This window comes from Plasmodium cynomolgi, chromosome 12 (genome assembly GCF_000321355.1).
Source record: "Plasmodium cynomolgi strain B DNA, chromosome 12, whole genome shotgun sequence".
Lineage (NCBI taxonomy): Eukaryota > Apicomplexa > Aconoidasida > Haemosporida > Plasmodiidae > Plasmodium > Plasmodium cynomolgi.
Window position 1 is genome coordinate 280,824 of NC_020405.1, and position 10,388 is coordinate 291,211.

The 10,388-nt window shown below is 41.1% G+C and overlaps 3 protein-coding genes across 3 annotated transcripts; 2 read left to right on the plus strand and 1 right to left on the minus strand.

Moving 5' to 3' along the window:
- Positions 1-1,085: 1,085 nt before the first annotated feature.
- On the plus strand, positions 1,086-2,452 carry PCYB_121620 (hypothetical protein; the record flags this gene model as incomplete). Its single annotated transcript, XM_004223493.1, has 2 exons — positions 1,086-1,622; positions 1,868-2,452. The coding sequence occupies 2 exons, from the start codon at positions 1,086-1,088 to the stop codon at positions 2,450-2,452; spliced, it is 1,122 nt and encodes a 373-aa protein (XP_004223541.1).
- A 1,880-nt stretch (positions 2,453-4,332) lies between these two features.
- PCYB_121630 (hypothetical protein) lies at positions 4,333-4,809 on the minus strand (the record flags this gene model as incomplete). Its single annotated transcript, XM_004223494.1, has 1 exon — positions 4,333-4,809. A coding segment is annotated over one exon (477 nt), but the record flags the coding sequence as incomplete, so codon positions are not given.
- A 1,761-nt stretch (positions 4,810-6,570) lies between these two features.
- PCYB_121640 (hypothetical protein) lies at positions 6,571-7,794 on the plus strand (the record flags this gene model as incomplete). The annotated part of the gene is made up of 3 exons (XM_004223495.1): positions 6,571-6,708; positions 7,266-7,424; positions 7,633-7,794. The coding sequence occupies 3 exons, from the start codon at positions 6,571-6,573 to the stop codon at positions 7,792-7,794; spliced, it is 459 nt and encodes a 152-aa protein (XP_004223543.1).
- Positions 7,795-10,388: the final 2,594 nt, after the last annotated feature.

Below are 10,388 nucleotides of genomic sequence, written 5' to 3' on the forward strand. Positions count from 1 at the left end.
GAATAAGGAAAAAATCAATTTTAAAAATAAACCCCTTATTTTTACTTTAGCTTTTTACCCCTTTAAGCAATATCCCCAATTTTTTATAAAAAATTAAGCCAAACTTAAAAAAAAAAAAAAACATAGAGAAATAGGGAAACAAAACTATAATTAAAAAATATAAATAAAATAAATAAACAAAGCAAAAGAATAAAACCAAAGAATAAAAAAAAAAAAAAAAAGAAGAATAAGATTGTAAAGGAAAAATTTAAATTAAACAAATATAACAAACAAGCGAATGAGAAAATCGCGAATAAACGATTAAGCGGATAATAAACCAACAAAAAACAGCTTCCGGCTAACCTCCAACCCGGCAAACCAGCAAACCTCCAAACGAACAACTGAAAACTTTTACCTTAACAGATAGAAAAAAATAATGAGAAAAAAGTGAACATATTGGCATAAATAAAAAAATACATAGGGAGGAACGCAAACCCGAATACCGTAAGGCAGCAAAAGGGCAGAGCGGTGAAGCGGTGAAGCGGTGAAGCGGCGAAGCGGCCAAACGGCGAAATACCGATTGGCCAACTTATGAGTCCCATTTCCCGCGCCAGGCATCCATCACATATACATACGCGCATATATATGTATAATCGTTTGTGCGTACATAGGCATATATGCAATTGTATGCGTAAAACATGCCGCTTATGAGTTACGCCCATACATTCGCGCGCGTGTGAACCCCCCCCCACCGCTTGCACCCCCTCATGGCTCATTTCTTCCCATCTCCCATTTACCCACTGCAGATATACCAATCGGAGCAGCGCAACCAAATCGACTACGCATTTTGGCAAAACTCCCAAAACAAAATATACTCATCCCAAAAAAACGTGCAGTAAAACGCGTGCGTATGCCAACGTGTAGGTAGATAACCAAATAAACAACACTGACGTAAGTAACGTGAACCTCGCACTACGACCCCCCCAAAAAACAACGACCTAAACGACCTAAACGGCTCAAACAAATAGGCACACATACATACCTCCAGTAGTAGCCACTACCCCCCCCACATACGTATAAAAACACACACCCAAAACGAAGTCAAAATGGAAAATGAAAAAAAAAATAACCAAAAACAAAACAGCGTTGATGAAAACGAATTTCCAAACTCGAAAGTTTTACTAGTGTCAGTAAAAAGAACGAGGAGATTTCTGGAGAGAACAGCAAGGGAATTACTAGCAGGAGGAACAAGGTACATTATCCTCAGTGGTTTAGGTGATGCTTTACCATTATGTGTCCAACTACAATCGTCTCTTCAGTCAAAAAATGCAGCCGTTGTTGTCAAAATTGAAACGTCCTATAGTTACTTTAACTCGAATTATTCCTATACACCCGGCTTAAAAATTTATATGGAAAAGCACCCAGATTTTAAAGGCTCCAGAATATCACCAGGTTATGTCAGCTTCCATGACAAGACTGATGGATTTACTCCCATTTTTGATGAAAACCCTAATGAATATATTTGCTCCGTGAATGCGGGAGATAGTAAATTATATGTAGGAGGGGAAGGTATCAACGGAGCCTTTGCCGATCTGTTGTCTTCGCAGAACCAGGAGGTTGATAAGTATGAGGAATTGTTCAAGGTAAGCAGGGATACAATGGCGCATTTAAAAGAGAGGGGGGCCAGGCCAGCGCGTGAAAGGAGCGCCCTGCAAGAGGCCCCCCAATGTGTGCCAGAAGCACCACCGGGGGCAACCATTTTGTTGTTTTCTCACCCTACGTAATAATGCCTCCCGCCAACAACGGCAAAAAAAAAATCTACACCACCAACAACAACACTTATACCCCATGCCTACACCCCATACCTATACCTACCCCCCCCCAACAGGATCTCCTAAACAAAGCTGTAAAAGAGCATGGCGAAAAAACCGATGAGGAAATCAAATCGGTAATAAACGATAACCTGGACAAAAAATACCCAGATGTAAAACTAGCCCTCTGTAGAATCCGAAGCAGCTTAAAGAAAGGTAACGACTTCACCACGGGGTCTGTCTTCATCGTGACATTTAAAAAGAACTTCCCACATAAGAAAGAGAAGAACATGGGTATGGTATATGTCGTTGGACCTAAAGGAAAGAACTACAGCTCGGTCGAAGAATTTCTAGAGGCGGTTCATGAAACGGCAGAAAATTTAATGACGGCTCTATGTGATTACAACGGTTTGGTTAAACGTGAAGAAATCAAACACGTAAGAATGAACACGTGTAGAATCTGCTTATTTTCCGGAAGCAAATACAAGCACTCCAATGCTTCCAAGCTAGATGTGGCGAAGGCTATCTTAAACGGGTTGGCCGTTGGATACAGACACGGACCATCCCCCAGACTGAACTTCACCTATGACGAAAACGTGTTTAAGGATGCTTGGATAGAGACCACGGGGCTGCAGGTTTTTACCCACAACGACAAGGAATAGAGAGGAAAAAGAAAGAGAGGAGGGGGAGAACAAGAATGAGAAGAAGAATAATAAGAAGAAAATGAAGAATAAGAATAAGACGAATAATAATAATAATAATAAGACGAAGAAGAAGAGAGAGGGGACGTGCCTCACTCCATGCACATATGTGCGTATACAAAATATAGCTCCATGTGCGTATTTCCCCTCCGTGTCTGAGGATCCACATGCCCGTTTTGTTGCACATATGGTGCATGCGTAGAGGCACAAATAGGTATACGCACATGCGTACACATACGTACAATCCTGCTTGTGTTATATGGGCTTCCTTTCCTCTCCCCCTCCCTCCCCAAAAAAGAAAAAAATTTAGAAACTATTAGCAAGTTCTTGTTTCTGTGCTATGCATTTCTACATAAGAATTCATTTACATGTTTGTAATTAAAAATAAGGAACAAGGAGCAAGGAGTAAAAAACAAAAAAAAAAAAAGGAAAGGGAAAAGTTAACCATATATCAGAGTTAAAGTCAAAATGGTCAGTGACAAAGAAGTACTGCAGCGCTCGTGAAAAAAATAAGCGAAGATGTATTCCATTCTTTTGCATCGGAATGGAACGCTTCTTTGTGGTATGCGTTATGTGCATGATATGGGCGCATGTGAAACAGGTGCGTGCATCTATGTGTGCTCACATATTGCATGTCTGGAGTTTCACCTATATATGTATATGTCCTATATATATGTATGTGCCTACGTATATATAGACGCACATCATGCGTATGCCCTGAGAGATCCAAGGAAAGGCAAAACAAATTGTTGCCATGCCACGTTTGCTGCGAGAAATGAGTGTGATTATATTGTGTTCACAATTAAACCTATACCAAAAAAAAAAAAAAAAAAAAAAAATACCACGTTGTTACATAACACACTATAACAATTCAGATTATTCTGTTCTGCATATTTACATATTTTTTTTTTTTTTTCCCATCAATCACATTTTAAACACTTATCATTTCCCTATTTAAGATACAAAATAATTCTTTTATTATCAGTAGCATTCATTTCCTTTTTCTTTTTTTTTTCCCCACTCCCCATTTCGCTACTTCCATATAAAACGTATTTTAAGATTAAAAAAAAAAAAAGAACACTTTGTAAGTGTATCCCTATTTTTAATTTCTTTTAAAAATAATTGCTTTGATAACGAATGGGGTGGGGGATCATCACAATAAGGAGTTTCTTCCCCATTCGCGTAATTTCGCAACAAGGGGGTGCGTGGTGTGGCGGTGCAGCGGCCTATCACCACGCTTCGCCCACGCACGGCACACTTATGTGGTGCCATTTTGCCAAAGTGAATGTCACGCGGTAGGTTAATATACCCCCCACTCACGGATCAAGACGAACGAACAGCGCGTCGTTATGAGCATATTCAAAAAAGGCGTCTTTTAATTGAGTTAATTATTAAGTTAAATAAAATGCTTGTAACGTAAAAAAAAAAAAAAAATGACACATGTCAGACAGCGAAAAAAAGAATGATCTAGTGATTCATTCCTTTGCACTGTAAAAATATTTCCCACCATTCTGCCACTGCCTTTTTCTTACATCATGCGCACAAATGAACAAAAAGGGAGAGCTAAAATGGGGCACACCCCTTCTGATGAATCCATGCAAAGGGAAGACGCAAAAAAAAAAAAAATACCAATAGGTAATAATTTTTAAAATTACCAATAGGTAATAATTTTTAAAATTGCCAATAGGTAAACATTTTCACATTTTCAAACAAAAAAATAAAAATAAAGTAAAAATGGGATAGACAATGGTCAACATAATCACGTGAAAAAAAAATCAGCCCCAGGTTGTTACGCTTATTTGGTGCGTTCCTTTGCTCACTTTGTCGCCACGCTGCTACCTCCACTTCCTCTCGTTCCTGTCTGAAACCCCTCGGTCTGCCAACTCCTCCTCACTAAACGCCAGGTAGGCATACAGCAAGGTCAGCGAGATGATGTAAGCCACTACGAAAAAAAGGCTAATAAGAAGGGAGGTATCCTTGGATATTTTGAAGCACCACGTAAACACGTACTTGTACAGGAGTATTAAAATTACTGGCGACAAAATAATTAATAAAACAAATATAAAAAATTTTTTCAGCACTTGTGAGTTCTCTTTATATGATAGAAAATCGCTTAATCCAAAATTCCCTCCTTCACCTGCCTTGGACTCATTAGTATCCTCATCACTCGCTTCATCCGTCGCGGGTCCTGTCACCTCGTCCGACATGGAATGTTCTTCCTCCTGGGCGTCTTTGTCCTTTCCCTTCACCTGAGCTTGGCTAGCACTCTCTCCGTTAGCAAAACGGTTAGACGACGCTCTGTTGATTTTTCTCAACATCCTTTTTTATTGATATCTGCTACATAGAAGGGGTCGTGTCACTAAGAAGCGATGCCTCCAGGGGGTGGGGTGGAGCCTCTTTTCACAATGCAAAGCCTCCGTAAAATATTCTCACACAAATGGGAAAAAAAATGCTGCAATAAAATCTTCGCGAAATTTATCACCGTCACTATTTACTCACACAAAAGGTTGTTAGAATTTCCACTAAATCGAAAAGGTGAAAAATAGTTTAACTTCCAAACGGGAAACCGCCACGGGGGGGAGAAGAAAAAAAAAAAAAAAAAAAAACAACCAGTTATGCGCCGCTAAAAGGTACATTCCACTTAGCCACATTTTTTTCCGCTCTTGCAAAATGTGCTTTTTTCCTTTTCACGAAATAAAAACGAGCCGTGGGTGTCCGCATAGGCACGTGCATACATATATATGCGTACGTGCAGCATGGCTATCAATTTCAATTTAATGAGGTGATTGAAACGGCACAAGAGAGTAGCCAATGGGGGGATTAATATACTCCTCAATTTTATCCGACAAAAAAAATATAAAAAAAAAGGGCCCTCCCTCCACACTTTTCCCCCCTCAGTGCTTAATTGAAACATTGAGCTGTTGGCAATTCTGCGGTGAGAGGGGCATGATGAAAAATCGGCAAAACGTACACGACCCACCTGAGGGGGGCAAAATGAACAAGCACGCGATCGTAGTAGTAAGCGGTACTGCATTGCTCATACAATAGGAACATAATTGCAAAGAGACTTGCAAGTACGCTTCCCTTTTGGAACCACGGGGAGCCTACGAAGCCGCACCTCAGCACATATATCTCATTGGTGTAAAATGAAAAAAAATGATAGTGCTTAATCTGTACAATCTGTTACGCATGCGCAAAACTAACGAGCAAGGCGGAAATCCCGGCAAAGGTTGAAACAGCACACGAGGTGTACCAGAACGGCAGAAGCCTTTTTTCTGAACTGAGGAGAAAAAACGCCATTTTATGAGCAGGTCAAATGTGCTAATAAAGACCCTCCTCCAAAGATATGAATTTCCTTGTAATTATAAATTTAAAATTTGTTAAATCCCATTTTGATTATTTTGGGACATGCATACTGAACTACGCGATCGTTCAGGGTACTCCTCCGTTCGAATGTCAAAAAGGGACACACAATCGAACGCTTCTTTTAATGCACGCCCCGCTTGTCACTACGCATGTGCGCTTGGCTCTTTTTCCATTTTGTTTTTATTCCCCTCCGTTCGCGTCAACCCGTTCGCGTCAACCTGTTCGTGCCAACCCGTTCGTGTCAACCTGTTCGTGTCAACCAGTTTGTGCCACCCCCTTCGTGCCAACCTGTTCGTGTCAACCAGTTTGTGCCACCCCCTTCGTGCCAACCCGTTCGTGCCACCCCATTCACACCACTCCTCTTTCAAAACAATTTTCCAATTTTGCAATGGAAATTTTTTGCACGAATGTGTAAACCTGAGAACAACCGCTTATTTGCCAGCTGGCCGAGAAATAATAAATAACATTTTGCTTTCCCTCCTTTACCCCTTTACTTTTAATCGTCGCTTTGTCCCATTCTGCGCGGCTCTGCCCCATTTTAAGTAACCATCGCAACAAAGCAACCCTCGCAACAAAGCAACCATCGCAACAAAGCAACCATCGCAACAAAGCAACCACCGCAACAAAGCAACCATCGCAACAAAGCAACCACCGCAACCATCGCAACCATCGCAACACACTCGCTTTAACTTCCACCAGCTCGAAACCCCAAAATGAAAACCATCACCGAAAACGCAGTCCTCACAGAAACGATTTGCCCCAGTAAGAATGTGCTCAAGTACGAGGAAAAGGTTTTCGTAAACCGGGGGGAATCGCTCATCAAGGTGGACCCGTCTTACTACATCAAGCAAGTTAGTCCCCAGCGAAATCGTCGCGAGGGAGAAAATAAAAAAAAAATGAAAAAAGAATGAAAAAAAATAAAAAAAAAATGAAAAAAAAAATGAAAAAAAAAATTATGAATCCTAAACCCTAAAAAAAAAAGAGGCACCATAGCACAGCCCACATGTCACACTCCACAAACGCTAGTTGTAACCCCATTCCGTGCCGTTCGTTTCACTTCATTTGATCGCGCCAAATAATCTTCGTTGCATCGCCTGGTGAACTTTTCGCAATGTGCATTATGCGCCTCGCCCCGTGTGTGCAGCCTCATACGTGGATGTACTTGTGCTTGAGTGTTGTTTCGCGCTGTTTCGCGCTGTTTCGCGTTGTTTCCCGTTGTTATATTTTTTTTGTCATACGATGCGTGTGCCTAACCGTTTCCACAGCTTTCTTTTCGTGCCGTGCCATTCCGTTACCATGTCTGCATATTCATCCTTGGCGCACGTGTGTGTCTAGCTATATGTACACGTCCGCCCCAATTTGCGCAGCGCTTATATCCTCTCCCACGTTGCCTTCTCCCGTCCCTTAGAAAGTCCTGAACATCCAAAACCTGAACTACTTGCTAAGCAGCTACTCCGAATTTTTCGAAAACTACAGAACGCTCTGCATCCTCTCCGTGTTGAATATTTTCATAGTTCTCTTTCTTCTCCTTCTGTACTTGTTATTTTCCCTCATAATATTTCTACCGGTAAGCGACCTAAACACACACTTAGCATTTCGTGCAACAGGTGGAAAAGCACTCACGAGTGTGTATGTCTGGGGATGGATGGGCGTAAGACCCTACCTGAATGTGTTTCTATCCCCCTGACAGAACATACGCGAAGATATACTGCTGTACATTTACACACGTACATACAGATGCTCACATGCCAGTATGTTTTTTTCCCCCTTGTTAGGCCTTTTTTTTGATATGCTCCCTGTTCTTCTGTTCGTTTCCCATGTTCTACCCCTTAATTAAGGTACCACGCGAGCGCACACGGTGTGCAGGAACGGGAGGAAGCGCGTCGAAACGGGAGGAAGCGCTTCGAAGCGGGACGAAGCGCGGCGAAGCCAAGTGAATCCCCTTTTAAGACGGTCCATCGGGTGACCACACGCAACTTTCGATGAAACCTTTCCCCCTTTTTTTTTTTTTAGGACAAAACACAAATAATTCTGAAGGAGGAAATAATTTTCTCTACATGCATAACAATCGGCTCGATATTATTTTTTATATCAATTCTTTTTATATATTTGACGCCATTCGTTTCCGTTTTTTTATACCCCTTCAATGCTATTTTCATGCCCCTTATTTCGACCCTCATTTTGCCGATGATCGTAAGGCGTGCAGCAGCGCCATGGGGATAAGCGGCACATTGGGCGTGGCCACTTAGAAATTCCGCAAAGATCACTCCCTCCACAATCGGAACCCTGCAAGGGGGAAGTGGCAGTAGACCATCATACTACCTCCACACAACGAACAACTCATTTCCTTCCCCTTGCAGCTATTCATAAACACAAGCGTGTGTGCAGTGTATGTCGCTTTTTATACCCAGGTTAGTGGAACCCTTAGGCCTGGGTGAAAATACCCCAAAAGAGTGCACATGTAAATTATGTGCGCATGGTATACGTATTTATTTGTGTACCAAACGAATACGGAACATGCTTCGCACGTCCTCCCTGCCTCGCACGCCCTTCCTGCCTCTCCATAAAAATTTTCTCCCCATTTGGAACAAAATTTGCAGGCTGCGTCAAATGTTAAACACCTAATGCAGAACGCGTCCAGATACGTCTTTTTCAAGGTCCCCCTTTGATACCTTTCAGGTGAGAAAAAGAAAAAAAAAAACAGAAAAGAACCGAACTGAACAGAACTGCACCGAACTGAACTGCACCGAACCGAACAGACTTTGTAATTTTGATGGCCATTTGTCCACACACATATTACATACATAATTCGGCACCAACTGCGGAGCGCAGGAGAGGTATCTTCTTCATATACTACGCTGCAACGCACGAGAATCAGAAGCACACGCAACACTGCAGGCGTTTCCTCGCCTTCGTGTTATTTAAAATTTTTTTTTCACATGGTGACCCACCATTAGTAAGTACCTTTTTACCTTCAACGACGTATCCTACGCACGTCGTTATTTTTTCTCAATCCCACACTACTCATTTTCCCAAGCTGTGTGTACATACACACATACATACGTACATACATACACATATACATAAATAAAAGTGCACAATGGCACATGCGATTTTTTCACTTTTCAATTTTAAAACTCAACATCATTTTTAACATTCCACGTGTACCTAACTTTCCTCAACGCACACAACATCCACAAAGGGGGGGTTACTCTCCGAATTAGATCGGAGATGGCGGATACCTTTTTTTCCGTTAAACCTACCGACAAGAGAAGTGTGTACTGAAAAAAAGCGCCTCAATTTGTGCGCCTTGCACAACGTGCAGCTCGCACTGTTTAAAACTGCGAACGTGAGAAGGTAAAGATGTGCGCAGATAAATCAGCTAAGTTTTTAATTCATGCCAAGGGGTATACGTGACATATATATATGTATGCATGTGTAATTATACGCATTACAGGCGCCGCGAACCATCTGCATATATGCAAATATGGGTGCTATTTATATACACACCGCCTCCCGATCTTCGTGCCATTGTTTTGGGTTTTCTCTCACATCCTTAACTTAAATAATTTCTATAAAATTATTTTCCCCCCTAGTTTTTTTTTTTTATCTCCTCACTCTGTTATTACAATCATAACTCTATTCACCAACTATTTTTTTTTTTCTTCTTTTTTAGCTCTTGTGCGAAACGGCGAAAAAAAAATCAGTGCATGGAGCTAAGTTTTGGCAAAACGTCGACTCTCGCATTTTGCTGCGTTACGGCAGGGGGGGGAGGGGAGGTCATCAAATACGTTTATATTTTCGGCGCTACGAATGCTCATGTGCATCATAAATATATAATATAATGTTATATATTATGCATTTGCTTTTTTTTGCGTATATTTCTTGCGAATATTTTTCCCGCATATTTTTTGCATTTATTTCTTGCGAATATTTTTTCCGCCTGCATATGCTGAGCTCCCTGCTCCGACATAAGTATTTGAACAGGGTCGAAGCAACGTGTGCTTGGGCGGACCTGTACATGCAGCCTCGTACGGCCTGCGCAACGCATCGCTCCTTTAAAATGACCATACGGCAAAATGCATACGTCATGTGTTTTTACTACATATATGTATGTTCGCATAAATGCCCCTGCATGCTTATCATCCCTGAGCGTAATGTACTAAGTAACTTAGGACTTTTTATTGGGGTATAGGGGGAGAGACCCTTCCGCAACTCCGTGCTAGCAGAAATAATAGCAAACACTGCGAGGCGAAAAATGAAAATAAAAATGAAAACAAACGACTTGCATCATCGAAGTTAAAATGATTACATGTATATGTATTATATACTCATACGTAGCACGTTTATATGCTTCTTCTGCGGGGGGGGGTTTTCACACCGATTTTTGCATGGCGGCATCAAATGTACTGTTTTTATAAACATTTTTTTTCTTTCTTTTTTTTCTTCTTTTTTTCTCTTTTTTTCTTCTTTTTTTCTTCTTTTTTTCTTCTTTTTTTCTTCTTTTTTCTTTCTTTTTTCTTTCCTTTTT